The sequence below is a fragment of the Ciconia boyciana genome, chromosome 2, assembly GCF_034638445.1.
Source record: "Ciconia boyciana chromosome 2, ASM3463844v1, whole genome shotgun sequence".
NCBI lineage: Eukaryota > Metazoa > Chordata > Aves > Ciconiiformes > Ciconiidae > Ciconia > Ciconia boyciana.
The window spans coordinates 168,014,680-168,034,771 of NC_132935.1; the positions used below are offsets into that span (position 1 = coordinate 168,014,680).

Here is a 20,092-nt window from a genome sequence, read left to right on the forward strand (position 1 = left end):
CCGCCCCCGCGCGCGGCGTCCCCGTTCACCGGCCTCACCCGCTTGTGGGCGTGGCCCCGCCCACCGCCCGCTGGCCTCGCCCCTCAGCGTGGCCCCGCCCACCGCAGCGGCCTGCGGGGCCGTCGGGGTCGGCCGAGCCCTTGGCCGGGGCCTGGCCGGGCCGAGTCGGGCCGGGCCGGGCCGGGCCGGGCGGGCGGCGCCGCTCCCGCCCTGGGCCCGCGGCGGCGGGGAGCGGGGCCCGGGCGCTGGGCCCGGCCCTGGATCGCGGCGGCGCTCCCGCGCATGCGCTGATCCCTCCGGTACCGCCCCCCCGCCAGGTGGCGCTGCCCTGCGGCGTCCCGCGCTGACGTCACGCGCCGGCGCCGCCCCGCTCTCAGCCATGGCGGCGGCAGCGGCAGGTAGGGCGGGCGGCGCGGCCCGGCCCCATCCGCCGCCATCCGCGGCCAGGACCGCTCCCACGGACCGGGAGAGGAAGCGGGGACTCCCCGGGGCAGCGCGGGATGAGGCGCTTCCCTCTCCTTCGGCCCCGCTGCCGCTGTGAGGTGCCGTGGGGCGCGGGGCATGCTGGGAAGGGTAGTCCTTCGTAGGCCGCGTGTGGCCGCCCGGGGCCTTCCCCGGGGGGATCCCGGGGGGAAGCGGGGTCACCGGGCGGCGGGGGGGGGGGGGAGGCAGCGCGTCCCCGGGGGCCCGGCCGTGCCCGGTTCCCCCCGTGTCCCCGCCCTCAGCAAGCATCCAGCGTGGGGGGGCCTGGCGTGGCCCCCGCCATTCCTGCAGCGCTTGCTAGAGCAGCCCCGGGACGGTTTGAGGCCTCTCCCCGCTCCCCCCGGGGAGGGGTTATAGACATCCCGGACAGCCCCCGCGCCCCGGGGGGAGCCCCGTAGCCCTCGGGCAGAGCCGGTTGCTCCCTCCTCCGGTACGGCTGATGCCGTTCTTGCTCTCTCCGGTTGCAGGTTCCCGCCCCGACCATCCCGAGGGCGGTGGGAAGCCGCCGGGAACGAGGAGGTGAGTTCAAGGGGCCTGTCTTGTTCCCCATCCCCCCTCCCCGTCATCGTAATTAGCTTAATTTGGTGTAATTAACTCTGCGAAACGCAGCCGCCGAGGCCTTGTCCCCTCGTTAGCTGCCAGCCGAGTCTCTCAGGGCTGAAATCCCACCGGGGAGGGGGGGATTTTGGGGTGATCCCCCCCCCCCCCCCTCATTCTCGCAGTGCTTCTCAGAGCAGCCCCGGGGATGGCTGGAGGCTGTAGACATCCCCCACCCCCTCACGGGTAATTAATCCCGCTAATTAAACATCCAGGTAAACGAACGAGCCGGATCTGGCGATGCCAAAAGCGTCGGCGAATTAAATATTAACCTTCAACTTTTCCCCGTTGTGACTCTAAACTTTAAAGGTTGGTTTTTTTGTGGGTTTTTTTTTTGTTGTTGTTCCATTTTAGGTAAAAATCTCCTCAATCGCCCTCGTTTTCCACGCAACGGCTGAGAAAATCGGATGGCAAACTTTCGGAAAAGCTCACCGGTCGGTAAGGAGGGGTTTGGATTTTTTTTTGGGGGGTACTGGGAAGAATTTCTGGGAATGGGGAATACCGGTGAGCGCCGGTTTGCCGTGATAACCGCGAGCGGAGCCGTGAAATTTATATCCCGTGTCATTTCCGGCGACGCGGTGGCGAGGGGCTGCCGGCGGAGTCCCCGGGGACCACCGGAGGTGGTCCCCGGGGACTCCGCCGGCAGCCCCTCGCCACGGCGTGCCGTTCCCCGCCTCGTTAGCGCCGTAATCCTCGTTGTCTTAATGATCACCCCCCTTCTTTTCCAGCTGGATACCGGTATGGGGGTCCCCTCTGCGACGATCCTTGGTTTATCCTTCCCAGAGTTCCCAGTTACCCAGGGTTTTAACTGGGAATACCGGGATGAGACCGGGTGATGCCGCCATCTTAATAAATAACCGATTTCCCGGCGGGTTTTTGGTACGGTGTGGTAATAGGGGAGGGGGACGCACCGTTGACGGGTTTGGGGACGCCGTTGGGGCTCGGTGCTCCCCGGTGACCGTCACCGTTAGCGTCCTGTTGTCCCCAACGGATGCGGCCGGGCACCGGAACGACACCGGAGGGAAGTGACGCCCCGTAACCGCAACGAGGGGGGCAAAAACGCGGTGGCCTGAGGTGACGCAGCCCCTCGGCGTCTGCCCCACACATCCCTCTCCCCTTTCTCCTGCACCCCATTGCGTGTGGGGGGGGGTCCCCGCCCTTTGCCGTGGGGCTGGGTGCCGGCGCGGTGATGGTCAAGCTCGGCCCTGGGGGTTTGGGGACACAAATTTGGGCGTCCCCGCGCCACACCCCGCTGTCACCCATGGGAGGTGGCGATGACACCGGGTCCTCCCCGTCCGCGCCTGCGCCGCGGCCTCGGCGGTCGTTGGCGGTGCAGGAAGCCGGGTGCGGCTGAGGGGGGAAGTGGGGGCGCGGCGGGCGCGGCATGGCGGAGCTGGAGGGTCCCGAATTTGGCAAAGCCGACTTCGTCCTCCTGGACGAAGTGACCATGGAGCAGTTCCTGGAGAACCTGCGCCTGCGGTACGAGGGGGACGTGGGGGGAGCGAGGCCGGGGACACCCCGAGGTGCCGCCCTGGCACCCCCGGGGCTGAGCCGGGCGCTGGCGGTTCCCGGCGCGGGCGATGCGCCGCGAGACCCCAACGGCATCGCGCCGGCGGCAGCCGGGACCTAGGCCCTGGCGTCGCGGTGATGGGGGACGCCGGGTACCCCGAGTCCCGCGGGGGCTGCGGAAGCGCCCGGCACCAAACCCCGGCTCCGCAGGAAGCGTCTGGGCGGTGCCCCGCTGCCCCTGGGGGGAAACTGAGGCACGGCCGCCCCCGCCGGAGCGGGTTGGGGGGCTGGCGTGTGCCCATGTGCGCGTGGCGGGGGAACGCCGACCCACGGGCCCCCCACGTTTCCTGCCTGCTCCCGCGCCTGCAGGTGCTGCCTACAGGAAGAGCCGCTTTCCCGCTGCCCCACGGCGCCACCCGGCCCCACGGCAGCGGCGGTGCCCCATAGCGTGGTGCTCGGCCATGTACTGGGGCACCTAAGCCCCGTGGTGCTCCCGGCCCTGCCCCACAGCGCCCTGCCCAGGCCCCACGGATGCCACCCTGGACGCCGCCCTGCCCCACAGGATGCCACCTCACCACACAGCGCAGCGCCCTACAGGATGCCATCCCACCCTATAGCTCAGCGCCCTACAGGGTGTCACCCTACCCCATGGCACAGCACCCCACAGAGCACGCATCCTGCCCCATCGCTCAGCATCCTGCCCCATAGCTCAGCGCCGTGCAGGGTGCCACCCCGCCCCACAGTACAGCACCATCCTGCCCCATGGCACTGCACATTTTGGGGTGCCACCTCGCCCCATGGCACAGGGTGCCACTCTGCCCCACAGCAACATCCCACCCCACAGGGTGTGCATCCTGCCCCATAGCTCAGCACCCTGCAGGGTGCCACCCCGCCCCACGGTACAGCACCAGCCTGCCCCACGGCACTGTACCTTTCAGGATGCCATCCCTCCCCACAGCACCGCACCCTGCAGGGTGTCGCTCCACCCCACGGCGCCCCGCGGGGTGCCCCCGCAGCCTGCCCCACGGCCGCCCCTGTGCGCAGGTTCTCACAGGGCCGCATCTACACCTACATCGGGGAGGTGGTGGTGGCGGTGAACCCCTACCAGGCGCTGGCGCTGTACGGCCCGTCGGCGGTGGAGCGCTACCGCGGCCGCGAGCTCTACGAGCGCCCGCCCCACCTCTTCGCCCTGGCCGATGCCGCCTACAAGGCCATGAAGCGCCGCGCCAAGGACACCTGCATCGTCATCTCAGGTAGGGACTCGGCGGCGGTTTGGGGGGCACGTGGGTGGGGGACACCCTTGGGTGGGCGCCCCTCGCCCAGCCCCTGCCCTGCCCCTGCCCTCCCTGCCAGGCGAGAGCGGGGCGGGGAAGACGGAGGCCAGCAAGTACATCATGCAGTACATCGCCGCCATCACCAACCCCACCCAGCGCGCCGAGGTGGAGAGGTGGGTCCGGCCCCACGGCGCCGGCGGGAGGGATGGGTGCTGGGGCACGGACCCCGCGGACCTGCCAGCCCAGGGCTAGGGGGGAGACACATGGTGGGGGGGGGAGCAGGGGTGCCCCACGCCTGTGGGGTGGTCCTGGGAGGCCCTAGGGTGCCCCATGTCCATAGGGATGGTGTGGGGGGACGAGGGGTGCCCCACGCCTGTGGGGTGGTCCTGGGAGGCCCTAGGGTGCCCCATGTCCATAGGGATGGTGTGGGGGGACGAGGGGTGCCCCACGCCTGTGGGGTGGTCCTGGGAGGCCCTAGGGTGCCCCATGTCCATAGGGATGGTGTGGGGGGACGAGGGGTGCCCCACGCCTGTGGGGTGGTCCTGGGAGGCCCTAGGGTGCCCCATGTCCATAGGGATGGTGTGGGGGGACGAGGGGTGCCCCACGCCTGTGGGGTGGTCCTGGGAGGCCCTAGGGTGCCCCATGTCCATAGGGATGGTGTGGGGGGACGAGGGGTGCCCCACGCCTGTGGGGTGGTCCTGGGAGGCCCTAGGGTGCCCCTTGTCCATAGGGATGGTGTGGGGGGACGAGGGGTGCCCCACGCCTGTGGGGTGGTCCTGGGAGGCCCCATACCTGTAGAGAAGGTGTGGGGTAACCGGGGTGCCCCACGCCTGTGGGGTGGTCCTGGGAGGCCCTAGTGACCCCCATGTCCATAGGGATGGTCTGGGGTGACCAGGGTGCCCCACGCCTGTGGGGTGGTCCTGGGGTGCCCCATACCTGTGGGGTGGTGTGGGGGAACCAGGGTGTCCCATGCCCATAGGGATGGTGTGGGGCAACCAGGGGTGCCCTATGCCTGTGAGGTGATTCTGGGGGGCCCTGGCGTGCCCCATGGCCGGAGGGATGGTGTGGGGCAACCAGGGATGCCCCATGCCTGTGGGGTGGTCCTGGGAGGCCCCATACCCATAGAGAAGGTATGGGGTGACCAGGGGTGCCCCATGCCTGTGGGGTGGTTCTTGGGGGGCCCTGGCATGCCCCATGTCCATAGGCTTGGTGTGGGGGGACCAGGGGTGCCCCATGGGCCTGTGGGGTGGTCCTGGTGGGTCTTGGGGTGCCCCACACCTGTGGGGTGGTGTAGGGGGACCAGGAGTACCCCATGCCTTTGAGGAGGTCCTGGGGTGCCCCACGTTCACAGGGATGGAGTGGGGGGCCCTGGGGTGCCCCATGGCCGTACGGGTGGTGTGGGGGGCCCAGGGGTGCCGTGTCTGTGTCCACCAGCGACGGACACAGCGCCATTCTGCGCGTGCCGGTGCCGTGCCGTACCGTGCCGTACCACGCCGCGCCATGCCGTGCCGTGCCGTACCACGCCGTGCCGTGCCGTACCACGCCGCGCCGTGCCGTGCCGTGCTGTACCACGCCGTGCCGTGCCGTACCGTGCCGTACCACGCCGCGCCACACCGCCCAGGGTGAAGAACGTGCTGCTGAAGTCCAACTGCGTCCTGGAGGCCTTCGGCAACGCCAAGACCAACCGCAACGACAACTCCAGCCGCTTCGGCAAGTACATGGACATCAACTTCGACTTCAAGGGTGACCCCACCGGCGGCCACATCCACAACTACCTCCTGGAGAAGGTGCGGGTGGGGCCGCGGGTGGGGCCGCGGGTGGGGCCGCGGGTGGGCGCTGGTCCCACGGGGGCACCGCCTGGCACCCAGCCCCTGCTCCCTCTCCCAGTCCCGAGTCCTCCAGCAGCAGCCAGGAGAGAGGAACTTCCACGCCTTCTACCAGGTGAGCCAGGGGATGGGGTGGGATGGGTGGGATCTATGGGGTAGGATCGGTGGGGTGGGGTGGGGTCTGTGGGGTGAGATGGGGATGGGGTGAGAAGGTTGGGATGGGATGGGTGGGATGAGAAGGTTGGGATGGGGCAGATGGGATCGGTGGGAGGGGATGGACGGGATCTATGGGGTAGGATCTGTGGGGTGGGGTGGATGGGATCTATGGGGTGAGATGGGGATGGGGTGAGAAGGCTGGGATGGGATGGGGGAGATGGGGATGGGATGGGTGGGGTGAGAAGGTTGGGATGGGGCAGATGGGATCTGTGGGGTGGGGATGGGATCTGTGGGGTGGGGTGGGGATGGCATATGTGGGATAGGACCTATGGGATGGGGTGGATGGGATCTGTGGGGTGGGATCTCTGGGGTGGGGGTGGGGTGGACGGGATGAGGAGGATGGGGTGGGGATGGATGGGGTGGGATCTGTGGGGCGGGACGGATGGGATCTACGCGTGGGGAATCTCACCTGTGGGGCGGGATCTGTGGGGCGGATGGGGTCTGTGGGGTGGGCTGGGGCGGCAGGGATGGCGATGGAGGGCTCGGGGCGGCTGGGCCGGGCCGGGCCAGGGCAGGGGGACCCGAACGGCTCCGGGGGCGCGGGGCCGGGGTGCCCCCCGCCCCGGCTGCTGCCCCCCTGCCCCACAGCTGCTGCTGGGAGCCCCGGCGGCACTGCTGGCCTCGCTGCGCCTCTGCCGGGACCCCGGCGCCTACCGCTACACCCGGGAGGGCACCCAGGGCAGCGTGAGTGGGGGGGGGGGGGGGGCAGGGGGGTGGGGGCAGGGGGTCCCGGCCCCTCACGCCCATCCCCCCCCCCAGGCCTGCGGGGACGACGCCGCCGGGTACCGGGCGGTGGAGGAGGCCATGGCCGTCATCGGCTTCTCCGCGGGGGAGACGGGCTCCGTGCGCCGCATCCTGGCCGCCATCCTGCACCTGGTGAGAGCCCCCCGCACCAGTACGGCCCCCCCCGCGCACCAGTACGGCCCCCCCCGCGCACCAGTATGGGCCCCCACGCACCAGTATGGGCCCCCGCGCACCGGTACGGCCCCCGCGCACCAGTACAGGACCCCCTACACACCGATATGGCCCCCGCGCACCAGTACGGCCCCCCGCGCACCAGTATGGCCCCCGCGCACCAGTATGGCCCCCACGCACCAGTATGGCCCCCGCGCACCAGTATGGCCCCCGCGCACCAGTACAGGACCCCCACACACCAGTACGGCCCCCCACACACCAGTACAGGCCCCCCTACACACCAGTACGGGCCCCCGCGCACCAGTACGGGACCCCCTACACACCAGTACAGGACCCCCTACACACCAGTACAGGCCCCCTACACACCGATATGGCCCCCACGCACCAGTACGGCCCCCCGCACACCAGTACAGGCCCCCCTACACACCAGTATGGCCCCCCCGCGCACCAGTATGGCCCCCGCACACCAGTACAGGCCCCCCACGTACCAGTATGGCCCCCTGCACGCCAGTACAGGCCCCCACAGACCAGTATGGCCCCAGGCAGACCAGTATGCTTCTTCCTCACCAGTATGGTTCTGGGCAAACCAGTACAGTGCCCTCACACCAGTACCCTCCGCCCACCACCAGTACAGCTGTCTCCACACCAGTACACCCCCCCCACCACCAGTATGGCCCCAGGCAGACCAGTGCAGACCCCCACACCAGTATGGCCCCCACCACCACCAGTACAGCCTCCTCACACCAGTATGGCCCCAGGCAGACCAGTATGGGCCCCCCTACACCAGTATGGTCCTGGGCAAACCAGTATGGCCCCCACATACCAGTGTGGTCTCTGCACACCAGTACAGCCCCAGGCAGACCAGTATGGTCCCCACGCACCAGTATGGCCCCCCAACACCAGTATGATCCCTGCCAGTAACACCAGTACAGCCCCAGGCAGACCAGTATGCCCCTACCACACACCAGTATGCCCCCACCAGTACAGCCGCTATGCACCAGTACGGCCCCAGGCAGACCAGTATGGCCCTGGGCAAACCAGTACAGCCCCATGCAAATAAGAGTGGCCCCACGCTACCCAGTGCAGACCAGTACAAACAAGTAAAGGCCAGTTCAAACCAGTACAGCCCCACAGAAACTAGTGCAGCCCAGTGCAAACCAGTACAGCCCAACACAAACTAACATAACCAGCATGGCCCAGTGCAAACCAGTATAGCCCAATGCAAACCAGTATGGCCCAGCACAGCCCGGTGCAAACCAGTATAGCCCAATGCAACCTAGCACAGCCCAATGCAACCTAGCACAGCCCAGTACAAACCAGTACAGCCCTGTACGGCCCAGCACAGCCCAGTACAAACCAGTATGGCCCAGCACAGCCCAGTATGGCCCTGTACGGCCCGGTACAAACCAGTACAGCCCTGTATGGCCCAGCACAGCCCTGTACGGCCCAGCACAGCCCGGTACAAACCAGTACAGCCCTGTATGGCCCAGCACAGCCCAATACAAACCAGTACAGCCCTGTATGGCCCAGCACAGCCCAATACAAACCAGTACAACCCTGTATGGCCCAGCACAACCCAGTACAAGCCAGTACAGCCCTGTACGGCCCAGCACAGCCCAGTACAAACCAGTACAGCCCTGTACGGCCCAGCACAGCCCAATACAAACCAGTACAGCCCTGTACGGCCCAGCACAGCCCAATACAAACCAGTACAGCCCTGTATGGCCCAGCACAGCCCAATACAAACCAGTACAGCCCTGTACGGCCCAGCACAGCCCAGTACAAACCAGTACAGCCCTGTACAGCCCTGTACGGCCCAGCACAGCCCAATACAAACCAGTACAGCCCTGTACGGCCCAGCACAGCCCAGTACAAACCAGTACAGCCCTGTACGGCCCAGCACAGCCCAATACAAACCAGTACAGCCCTGTACGGCCCAGCACAGCCCGTGGCGCGGGAGGGGCCGGTGCCGGGATGCCTCAGCCCCTCTCCGGGGGGCTCCCGGGTGTCCCCCCACGTTCATCCACCAACGTGGCGTGGCGGGGCCGCCCCAGGGCAACATCGGGTTCGTGGCGGAGGGCGAGACGGCGGCGGTGGAGGACGCGGCACAGCTCGCGGCGCTGGCCGAGCTGACGGCCACGGCGCCCGACAGCCTGCGCCGGGCACTCCTGACCCGCACCGTGGCGGCCGGTGGCGGGGAGCTGATCGAGAAGGGGCACAGCCCCAAGGAGGCCGCCTACGCCCGGGACGCCTGTGCCAAGGTAGGGAGGGGAGATGGGGTGACGGGTGTGTCCGTCCCCCCCCAGCACCCTTGGGTGCCCACCACGCTGTCCCTGTCCCCAGGCTGTCTACGAGCGGCTCTTCTGCTGGATCGTGGGGCGCATCAACACCGTCATCACCGCCCGCGGGTACGACGCCCGCCTGCACGGCAAGAGCACCGTCATCGGCGTCCTCGACATCTACGGCTTCGAGATCTTCGACACCAACAGGTGACCTGGCCTGGGGAGGGGGACATATGGGGACACATGGAGGGACAGGACCTGGGAGGGACATGGTGGGGGGATTAGGGATGGGAAGGATGTGTGGAGGGGACGAGGGGACACTTGGGAGGGACACATGGAGGGGACAGGACCTGGGAGGGACACAGGGAGGTGACGGGACCCAGGAGAGACACATGGAGGGGACAGGGCTTGGGAGGGAGAATGTCCAAGGGACGTGTGGAGGGGACAGGACCCAGGAGGGACACGTGGAGGGGATGGGACCCAGCAGAGATAGGACCACAGGGGACCCATGGAGGGACAGGACCAGGAGGGACAGGACCAGGAGGTCCCCAGCAGGGCCATGTGGCTCAGGGGGCCACGCGGCAGGACAGGGTGCGCAGGGGACGTGGCATGGGACTGGGTGGCGGTGGCCGTCCTGACCCTGTGCCCGCAGCTTCGAGCAGTTCTGCATCAACTACTGCAACGAGAAGCTGCAGCAGCTCTTCATCGAGCTGATCCTGCGGCAGGAGCAGGCCGAGTACCAGCGGGAGGGCATCACCTGGCAGAGCGTGAGGGACATGGGGACGTGGGGGACGTGGGGGCATCGCCTGGCAGAGCGTGAGGGACATGGGGACGTGGGGGGACGTGGGGGCATCGCCTGGCAGAGCGTGAGGGACATGGGGACGTGGGGGACGTGGGGGCATCGCCTGGCAGAGCGTGAGGGACATGGGGACGTGGGGGACGTGGGGGCATCGCCTGGCAGAGCGTGAGGGACATGGGGACATGGGGGGACGTGGGAGGACATGGGGGGCATCGCCTGGCAGAGTGTGGGGGACATGGGGACATGGGGGGACGTGGGGGCCATCGCCTGGCAGAGCGTGAGGGACATGGGGACGTGGGGGGATGTGGGAGGACATGGGGGCATCGCCTGGCAGAGTGTGGGGGACATAGGGACATGGGGTGACATGGGAGACATGAGGGGACATGGGTGTCATGGGGGGGACGTGGGGGACATCGCTTGGCAGAGCATGAGGGGGCTCAGGGGGACATGGCGGGGCACGGGGGCATCACTTGGCAGAGCTTGGGGGACAGGGGGACACGGGGGGGGCATCACCTGGCGGAGGGTGAGCGGCTTGGGGGGGACCTGCGGGGGAAGATATGGGGGGACATCGCCTGGCAGGGCCAGATTTGGGGTGCATGGGGGTGAATCAGGGCACCCAGGGGGGCAATTTGGGGTGCCCACCCCTCTGCCCCCCCAGATCGAGTACTTCAGCAACGAGCCCATCGTGGAGCTGGTGGAACAGCCGCACCGCGGCATCCTGGCGCTGCTGGACGAGGCCTGCCTGGCCGTGGGGACCGTCACCGACTCCCTCTTCCTCGCCTCCATGGACGCCCGCCTCGGCCGCCACCCCCACTACACCAGCCGCAAGGTGCTTCTGGGGGGGTCGGGGGGGAGCGGGGGGGGTCCACGGGCAGGGGGGTGACACCCCCCCTGCTCTCCAGCTCTGCCCCACAGACAAGACCATGGAGTTCAACCGGGACTTCCGCATCAAGCACTATGCTGGAGATGTCACGTGAGGGGGGCGTTGGGGGGGATGTGGGGGGGCCGTGGTGGGCTATGGGTGTCGTCGGGTGGCCATGGGGCTCTGGGGACCCGTAGACGACTTTGGGAGGGCGTGGAGGACCATGGGGAACCTCATGGGACCGTGGGGCTATAGGGGTTCTTGGGGGTCTATGGTTGACCATGAGGCCTTGGAGAACCATGGAGGACCATGTGGGAGCATGGAGGGGGACATGGGGCTATAGGGGCTCTTGGGGGTCTGTGGTTGACCATGAGGCTTTGGAGAATCATGGAGGACCATGTGGGAGCGTGGAGGGGGACATGGGACTGTGGGGGGTCTTGAGGGCCTGTGGGACGTGGTTTGGGGTCATGGGGGACCATCAGGCTGCAGAGATCTTGGGAACCATGGGGCGCTGGGGGTTGTCAGCCAGGGCCGTGGGAGTGTGGATGACTGTTGGGGACTACGGACATCATGAGTGGCCATGGGGTCGTGGGGGGCCATGGAGGTCCATGGGGGACCACGGATGGCCTTGGGGCAATGAGGGACCTTGGGAGGGCATGGGGGACCATGGGGGGCCACTTGGGACCATGGGGCTATAGGGGCTCTTGGGGGTCTATGGTTGACCATGGGGTCTTGGAGAACCATGGGGGACCATGTGGGAGCATGGAGGGGGTTTGAGGGCCTGAGGGAGGTGGTTTGGGGTCATGGGGGACCATCGGGCTGTGGGGATCGTGAGGAACCATGGGGGACTGGCGGGGGGTCAGCTGGGGCCATGGCAGTGTGGGTGGCCATCAGGGACTATAAACATCCGTGAGTGGCCATGGGGTTGTGGTGGGACCACAGAGAACCGTGGGGGGCCATGAGGGACCTTGGGAGGGCATGGGGGACCCTGGGGGGGGGCACTTGGGACCATGGGGAGCCATAGGGGCCCTTGGGGGACTATGGGGTGGTCTTGGTTGGCCACAGGGCTTTGAAGACCCGTGGGGGATTGTGTGGAGCCACTTAGGACCACGGGGGACCATTGGGGTCCACGGGGTCTGGGAGGTCCCCAGAGGCCACGTGCAGCAGGACGGGCTGTGTAGGACACGCCATGCCATACCCTGGGGACAGCGGGGACAGGGTCGGGGAATTCCTTGTCCATGAGCACTGAACCCCACAGTCCCCTGGCCTCCACGGGTGCCCCCAGGGCCACCCCCGGGGCCACATGTCACCTCTGCATGGGGCGGGGTGCCCCTGGCACCCTCTGGCCCACCGTGGGGAGGAAGGGCTGCCCGGACGCCTGGGTCCCACAGGGTGAAGCTCCCCCCGACACCCCAGGGTGGCTGGAGGAGCCCCCCAACGTGGTGTCCCCCTCCCTCAGGTACTCGGTGGAGGGTTTCCTGGACAAGAACAAGGACACGCTCTTCCAGGACTTCAAACGGCTCCTCTACAACAGGTTGGGGACACAGGGGACACAGCTGGGGGGCTGGTGGCACAGCCGCGGGGCGGGAGCGGGGTTCCCGGTGCTGCCAGGCCCCACGCCAATGCCGTCCCCAGCACGGACCCCGTGCTGCGTGCCATGTGGCCCGACGGCGAGCAGAGCATCACCGAGGTCACCAAGCGCCCGCTGACCACTGGCACGCTCTTCAAGAACTCCATCGTGGCCCTGGTGGAGAACCTCGCCTCCAAGGTAGGGGACCGGGGACAGCCGGGCTCGTCCCCGTGCCAGCCGGGCTCGTCCCTGCACCAGCCTGGCATGTCTGTGCACCAACTTGACATGTCCCCATGGCAGCTGGGCACGTCCCCAGCCCATCTTGGAATGTCCCCAAGCCAGCTGAGCACGTCCCCGTGCCATCCTGGCATGTCCCCAGCCAGCCAAGATGTCCTTGAGCCAACCTGTCGTGTCCCCAAGCCAGCCAAGATGTCCCAGTGCTAGCCAGCCACGTCCCCAAGCCACTGAGGCCTCCTGTCCCCATGCCACCCGTGCCTGCTGCAATCCCACCCTGCGTGCCCACAGCCCCCCAGCCCAGGACACCCGTGGGCTCGGTGCCACTGGCGGCTGCTACCGTGGTGCCACCCGGTCCGTGTCCCCGCAGGAGCCCTACTACGTGCGCTGCATCAAACCCAACGACCAGAAGTCGCCGACGCTCTTCGACGAGGAGCGCTGCCGCCACCAGGTCTCCTACCTGGGGTTGCTGGAGAACGTCCGCGTGCGCCGCGCCGGCTTCGCCTACCGCCAGCCCTACCACCGCTTCCTCCTGCGGTACGGCCCGCGCCACCCCCGGGACCCCCGTCCCCGCCCCCCCCCCCGCGCCCCCTCACCCCGCTCTGCCCCCCAGGTACAAGATGACCTGTGAGTACACGTGGCCCAACCACCTGATGGCCAGTGACCGGGAGGCCACGCAAGCCCTCCTGGAGCAGCACGGCTTCCAGGACGACGTGGCTTACGGCCACACCAAGGTCTTCATCCGCACGCCCCGCACCCTCTTCTGCCTCGAGCAGGAGCGGGCGCAGCTCATCCCCATCATCGTCCTGCTGCTGCAGAAGGTGGGCGCGCGCGGCACGAGCCGGCTTGGTCTCGGCTCCGCCGGGGTGACGCGGGGTGGGGGGGACACCCCGGTGCCCGCGGTGCTGGTGGGGCGAGCGGGCAGCCAGGGCTCTGCCTGCACGGGGGGGCTGCTGGCGCTGGGGCGCTTGGAGGGGGGGCAGCAGGCTGCTCTGTGCCCGGGGCTGGGCGAGGTGTGGGGCAGGGTGTGGGGCTCGGGACGGTGCGGAGCACGGGCTTGGCATGGGCAAAGCATGGCGTGGGGCGTGCTGTGGGGCAGGGGATGGGGCAGGGCACGGGGTGTGGCGTAGGGCACGGGGCGGAGAACACGGCACTGCATGGTGCTCAGCGTGGCATGGGGCAGGCTATGGGGCAGGCTATGGGGCAGGATGCAGCGCTGGCACGGGGCACAGCACCGTACATCGCTTTGGAGCAGGGCATGGGCCGCACCGGGGAGTTTTTTTGGGGGGGGGGGAGCAGCATTTTGGGAGCGCCGGGGTGCGGTGCCGGGCGCCCAGCCTGGTGCCACAGCCACGCTCCCGGGGGGGATCCACGGGGCAGCGCCCGCCCTGACCGTCGGCATTCGGCAGGCCTGGCGCGGCGCCCTGGCGCGCCGGCGTTGCCGTTACCTGCGTGCCGCCTACACCATCATGGCTTACTACAAACGGCACAAGGTGAAGGCGTACCTGCGGGAGCTGCTGCGCCGCTTCCAGGCCGTCCGCACCCTCCCTGATTTTGGCAAGAGCGTGGTTTGGCCGGAGCCGCCGGCGGTGCTGGCGCGCTTCCAGGACGCCAGCCAGCGCCTCTTCCGCAGGTACCGTCCCGGATCCCGCTGCGCTCCCGCGTTGGGACGGGGACGTGGGACAGGGATGGGGACGTGGGATGGGAACGTGGAACAGGAACATGGGATGGGGACAGGGACATGGAATGGGGACGCGGGATGGGGATGCGGGATGGGGACAGGGACGCGGGATAGGGACGGGGACGTGGGATGGGGACGTGGGATGGGGACATGGGATGGGGACAGGGACGTGCGATGGGGACGTGGGATGGGGACAGGGACGTGAGATGGGGATGTGGGACGGGGACAGGGACACAGGCAGGGACGCGAGACGGGGACGCGAGACGGGGACGCGAGACGGGGACGCGGGATGGGGACGCGGGATGGGGACGTGGACGCGAGATGGGGACGCGGGACGGGGACGCGGGACGGGGACGCAGACAGGGATGGGGACGTGGGATGGGGACGTGGGATGGGGACAGGGACGCGAGATGGGGACGCGGGACGGGGACGCGGGATGGGGACATGGACGCGAGATGGGGACGCGGGATGGGGACGTGGACGCGAGATGGGGACGCGGGACGGGGACGCAGACAGGGATGTGGATGTGGGATGGGGCCGTGGGACGGGGCCGTGGGATGTGGACGCGGGACGTCGACGTGACAGCGCTGCGTCCCCCCGCCGCAGGTGGCGAGCGCGGCAGATCATCAAGAACATCCCCCCCTCGGAGATGGGGCAGATCCGGGCCAAGGTGGCCGCCATGGAGGCGCTGGAGGGGCTGCGGAAGGACTGGGGCTGCCAGCGCAGCTGGGCGCGGGATTACCTCTCCTCGGTAAGAGCTGGCGGCGGGTTTGGGGGTGCCCCATGGCGCACCCCGGGGTGCCACCCCCGCCCCACGCCGGGGTGCCGCCCCCCGCCCCACGCCGCGTCTCCCCGCAGCCCAGCGAGAACCCGGGGCTGGCGCTGCCCTTCGCCCGCCGCCTCCAGACCCTCAAGGACAAGGTGCATTTCGGCTCCGTCCTCTTCTCCGGCTACGTCCGCAAGGTGACGGGGGGTGGGGGAGGGGGATCCTGCCCGGCCACCACATCTGTGTCACCCCCCCTCCACCCCGGCGTGTCCCCTCACCTGGCCCCGTCCCCGCAGATCAATCGCTTCGGTAAGAGCCGGGACCGGGCCATCCTCGTGACGGACCAGCACCTCTACAAGCTGGACCCCCGCAAGCAGTACCGGGTGATGCGGGCGCTGCCCCTCAGCACCGTGAGTGTCCCCAGCCCCACCGGTGTCCCCAGGGTCGGGGGGGGGTGGTGCCACCTGTCCTGGCAAGCCGGGATCGGGGGGGACGACCCGGGTGTCCTGGCTGCCCTGCTCCCACCCGGAGGTTGGAGACCCCTCCGTGGTCCCCATGGCCGCGCACCGGGGCCACCCACGTTGGCACGGTGAAGTCCCCTGGGACAGAGGTGTGGTGCTGTCCCCGCCACGCTGTCCCCGCCACGCTGTCCCCACCACGCTGGCCGTGCTGTGCTGTCCCCCCCACGCCAGTCACACCGTGCTGTCCCCGCCACGCTGGCCGTGGCACATTGGCCATAGTGCTTTGGCCGTGCCACGCTGGCCATGCCGTGCCCTCCAGCCCCTCGCGCGGCCATGGCCACAGCGGTGACACCCGGCCGTCCCCGCAGGTGACGGGGCTGAGCGTGACAAGCTGCCGGGCGCAGCTGGTGGTCTTCCACACCCAGAACCAGGAGGACCTGGCCGTGTGCCTGCACAAGACGCAGCCGGCGGGGGACAACCGGGTGGGCGAGCTGGTGGGCGTCCTCCTGGAGCACTGCCGAGCGTGAGTCGGGGGGCTCGGGCTTGGGGGGAGTCCCGGCACCCCGGAGCCCCCCGCCGATGCCGGGATCTTGTAGGACCAAGCGGGAGCTGCGGGTCCGGGTCTCCGACTGCATCCAGATGAGCCTCCACGGGCGCCGGCGGCTGCTGACGGTGGAGACGCGGCCGAACGCGGCCGCCCCCGATTTCGGCAAGAGCCGCGACGGCTTCGTGCTTTACTGGCCCGGGAGATGAGGGTGGGGCAGCCGCTCCGCCGCCCCCCGCCCGGCCCCTGCCCCCCCCTGCCCCACCGGCCTCTGCTCAGGGCCCCCCGCCCCACGGTGGCCCTGAGCCCCCGACCAGGCGGCCCCCACCCCGCGGCCCCCCCGGCACGATGCCGAAGCCTCCGTATGCACTGAGAATAAAGAGCTGGATGAGACCCCCGCAGTCTCCCCAGGCGTGGCCGGGACCTTCGGGTCCCCCAGAAACTCTGTCCCACAGCTTGGGACCCTGCTGGCCTGGGGCGTGGGGTGGGGATGGGGTGGTGGAGATGGGGTGGGTGGAGATGGGGTGGGATGGGATGGGGTGGGTCAAGATGGGATGGGTGGAGATGGGATGGGGTGGGTGGAGATGGGGTGGATGGAGATGGGATGGGGTGGGTGGAGATGGGATGGGGTGGGTGGAGATGGGATGGAGATGGGATGGGGTGGGTGGAGATGGGATGGGGTGGGTGGAGATGGGATGGAGATGGGATGGGATGGGTGGAGATGGGGTGGGTGGAGATGGGGTGGGGTGGATGGAGGTGGGATGGAATGGATGGAGATGGGATGGGGTGGATGGAGATGGGGTGGGGTGGGTGGGTGGAGATGGGATGGGATGGGTGGAGATGGGATGGGGTGGGTGGAGATGGGATGGAGATGGAATGGGGTGGGTCGAGATGGGATGGATGGAGATGGGATGGGGTGCGTGGACATGGGATGGGGTGGGTGGAGATGGGGTGGGGTGGAGATGGGGTGGGATGGAGATGGGATGGGATGGGTGGAGATGGGGTGGGGTGGGTGGAGATGGAATGGGGTGGGTCGAGATGGGATGGATGGAGATGGGATGGGGTGCGTGGACATGGGATGGGGTGCGTGGACATGGGATGGGGTGGGTGGAGATGGGATGGGGTGGGTGGAGATGGGGTGGGGTGGAGATGGGGTGGGATGGAGATGGGATGGGATGGGTGGAGATAGGGTGGGGTGGGTGGAGATGGGATGGATGGAGATGGGATGGGGTGCGTTGAGATGGGGTGGGGTGGAGATGGGGTGGGATGGAGATGGGATGGGATGGATGGAGATGGGATCTATGGGATGGGATGGGATGGGGAAGGAATCTCTGGGATGGTGTGGGTGGGATGGGGTGGTGGAGGATGGGATGGATGGAGATGGGATGGGATCAGTTGGGATGGGATGATTGGATGGGATGGAATCTCTGGGACGGGGTGGGCTTGGGATCTGAGGGATGGGGTGGGATTATGGGATCTGCGGGATGGGATGGGATCTGGAGTGGGGTGGGAATGGGGTGGTGGAGGATGGGATGGGTGGTAGAAGGGATGGGGTGGGTGGAGATGGGACGGGATGGGATCTGTGGGGTGGGGTGGGATGGGGCGAGATGGATGGGATGGGGCAGGAAGGGCGTGGGGTGGCGTGGGAAGGGCCGGGCCGTCCCCCGCAGCGCCGGGGGGAGCTGGGACCTTGCAGCACCCCCAGAGCTCGGGGCCCGGGGGGGAGGGCCCCGCCCGCACCCCCAGCCCCACCCCCACCTCCCCCTCTTGGGGACCCCCGTGTCCCCTGCGCCGGACACGCCCTGCCCTCGCCGTCCCCACGCTGCCGCCCCACAGCCGGGGGCTGGGGCCCTCGGGGACCCCCGGCGTCCCCGTGCCCCATGTCCCTGACACCCAGCGCTCCTGTGCCTTGGGGCCACTTTGTCCTGGGTCCCAATGTCCCCAGGTCCCAGTGTCTCCGTGTCCTGGGGTCCCTGTGTCCCAGGTCTTGATGTCCCCTGACACTCGGTGTCCCCATGTCCCTGTGTCCTGAAGTCCCTGTGTCCCAGGCCCTGATGTCCCTGACACCCCGGGTCCCAACACCCCTGCGTCCCTGACACCCAGTGTCCCAAGGTCCCAGTGTCCCAAGGTCCCCGTGTCCTGGGTCCTGACGTCCCCAATGCCCGCTGCCCCACTATCCCTCTGCCCCAGGTCCTGATGTCCCCAACCCCCAGTATCCCGATGTCCCCGATGCCCTGTGTCCCAGTGTCCCCATGCCCCCGTCTCCTGGTGTCCCTGTGTCCCAATGTCCCTGATGTCCGGTGTCCCCAGGCCCCCATCTCCTGGTGTCCCTGTGTCCCAATGTCCCCAATACCCTGTGTCCCGATGTCCCCACGCCCCCCTCTCCTCGTGTCCCTGTGTCCCAATGTCCCCGATGTCCGGTGTCCCCGTGCCCCCATCTCCTGGTGTCCCTGTGTCCCAATGTCCCCGATGTCCGGTGTCCCTGTGCCCCCATCTCCTGGTGTCCCTGTGTCCCAGTGTCCCCGATGTCCGGTGTCCCCAGGCCCCCATCTCCTGGTGTCCCTGTGTCCCAATGTCCCCAATACCCTGTGTCCCGATGTCCCCAGGCCCCCATCTCCTGGTGTCCCTGTGTCCCAGTGTCCCCATGCCCCCGTCTCCTGGTGTCCCTGTGTCCCAATGTCCCCATGCCCCCATCTCCTGGTGTCCCTGTGTCCCAATGTCCCCGATGTCCGGTGTCCCTGTGCCCCCATCTCCTGGTGTCCCTGTGTCCCCATGTCCCCAATACCCTGTGTCCCGATGTCCCTGTGCCCCCATCTCCTGGTGTCCCTGTGTCCCCATGTCCCCGATGTCCGGTGTCCCCGTGCCCCGGGGAGCGATGAATCGGAGAGGAAGGGAAGGGATCACGGGTGGAAGGAGCCGGCTCCCGCCCTGGGGTGTTCGGGAAGCGTTGGGCACGTGGGAAGCTGCTAACGAAGAGCTCGTCCCGTGCCAGAGCTCATCGAACAATCAAATTAACGGGGAATTACAGGAAAAACCCCGCCGTTATTGTTCCCGCCATCACCGCGTCGTTAGAACAGACCCGGGGGTGCTCCCGCACGGGGGAACGGGGCATCGCCGGGGCCCGCCGACAGAGTTGTTGGGGGGCGATCGAGGGAAAAGGGCTAACGAACGGGGCTAACGAGCTACGGCAATTCACAGGAGGACGCCGGAGAAGTACCCGAGGCCTCGCTACGACGCAGCTCGGAAAAAAAATCACGTTTTTTGGTTATTGAATTAATCTCTCGGTGGGCAAGGACGTGGCCGAGGAGCCGGCAGCCTTTGCCGTTGTCGCGGGGGGTGTCTGCCTGCCCCGGGCTCAGGCGCTCGACGGGCGATGGTTGATTTTGCGCCATTTAACGGGACGCGTCGTTGGTCGGGGGCCGCGTCTGGGGGCACGAGCCAAGGCGGGGAGGAGGATGAGGAGGACCAGGGAGGAGGATGAGGGGGTCGGTCGGGCATCGGTGGAGTCCGCTGGCCCCAGGTGGGCTTCCCAAATGGCTCCCAGCCGCCCTCTTCCCCCCCCCCTGGGGCACCGCCCCAAGGGAGCCCCAGGCTCCGGCCCGGACCAGGCCCGCCCCCAGCTGTGGAGCCGAGGCCTGCGGGGACGGGGCCCCACGGGGACGGGGCCCAGCGGGGCTACCGGGCCGGGGGGAGCCGGGAGCCCGGAGCCGGGGGCAGCCGGGCCCGGTCCCCTCGGCCCCGCACCGCGCCGGGCCTGACTGGGGACGGCCGTTGCCATAGGAACCGCCCGTGCCCTCCCCGGGGGGCGGAGCGTCGCCATGGGAACAGCCGTCTTCCCCCTATCAGCGAGCGAGGCGTCGCCATGGCAACAGCCATTGCCACGCCTCGGGGCGGGGCGTCGCCCGGCGAACAGCCCCGCCTTCGGGAGGCGGGCGAAGCGTCGCCATGGGAACCGCCGGTGATACGCCGCCGGGGGGCGGGGCGTCTCCATGGGAACGGTGCCACGGGGGGCGTGGCGGCGGCACCGGAAGAGGCGGGGCGAGGCTCGCCGGGAGGACTCGGTTTCCCGTGAG

The 20,092-nt window shown here is 68.5% G+C and overlaps 1 protein-coding gene and 1 non-coding gene across 6 annotated transcripts; both read left to right on the top strand.

The window, feature by feature from the left end:
• Window positions 1-83: 83 nt before the first annotated feature.
• On the top strand, window positions 84-16,399 carry MYO1G (myosin IG). Of its 5 annotated transcripts, none has more exons than XM_072854909.1 (25): window positions 84-542; window positions 951-1,002; window positions 1,435-1,514; window positions 1,809-2,559; window positions 3,634-3,842; window positions 3,943-4,036; window positions 5,485-5,650; window positions 5,751-5,804; window positions 6,494-6,589; window positions 6,665-6,781; window positions 8,875-9,081; window positions 9,164-9,309; window positions 9,755-9,869; window positions 10,560-10,730; window positions 10,804-10,874; window positions 12,223-12,297; window positions 12,399-12,531; window positions 12,938-13,104; window positions 13,181-13,388; window positions 13,977-14,200; window positions 14,855-14,999; window positions 15,107-15,211; window positions 15,311-15,424; window positions 15,844-15,998; window positions 16,072-16,399. In XM_072854909.1, the coding sequence occupies exons 4-25, from the start codon at window positions 2,465-2,467 to the stop codon at window positions 16,226-16,228; spliced, it is 3,024 nt and encodes a 1,007-aa protein (XP_072711010.1). In that variant the 5' UTR covers window positions 84-542; window positions 951-1,002; window positions 1,435-1,514; window positions 1,809-2,464; the 3' UTR covers window positions 16,229-16,399. The 5 variants fall into 5 exon arrangements, with proteins under 5 accessions (XP_072711010.1, XP_072711009.1, XP_072711008.1 ...); XM_072854908.1 differs by having other exon boundaries at window positions 85-537; window positions 1,435-1,518; XM_072854907.1 differs by having other exon boundaries at window positions 92-542; window positions 1,435-1,518.
• LOC140648708 (small nucleolar RNA SNORA9) lies at window positions 723-855 on the top strand. Its single transcript, XR_012041321.1, has one exon. It is a non-coding gene; the product is annotated as a small nucleolar RNA SNORA9 (small nucleolar RNA).
• Window positions 16,400-20,092: the final 3,693 nt, after the last annotated feature.

Bases quoted from the DNA above. Each gene is read 5' to 3' on its own strand.
- MYO1G (XM_072854905.1), top strand. From the start codon at position 3,352: ATGGCACTGCACATTTTGGGGTGCCACCTCGCCCCATGGCACAGGGTG. The intron at 6,782-8,874 runs GTGAGAGCCCCC...GGGCCGCCCCAG, and splicing joins TGGCCGCCATCCTGCACCTG to GGCAACATCGGGTTCGTGGC. The intron at 13,105-13,180 runs GTACGGCCCGCG...TCTGCCCCCCAG, and splicing joins TACCACCGCTTCCTCCTGCG to GTACAAGATGACCTGTGAGT.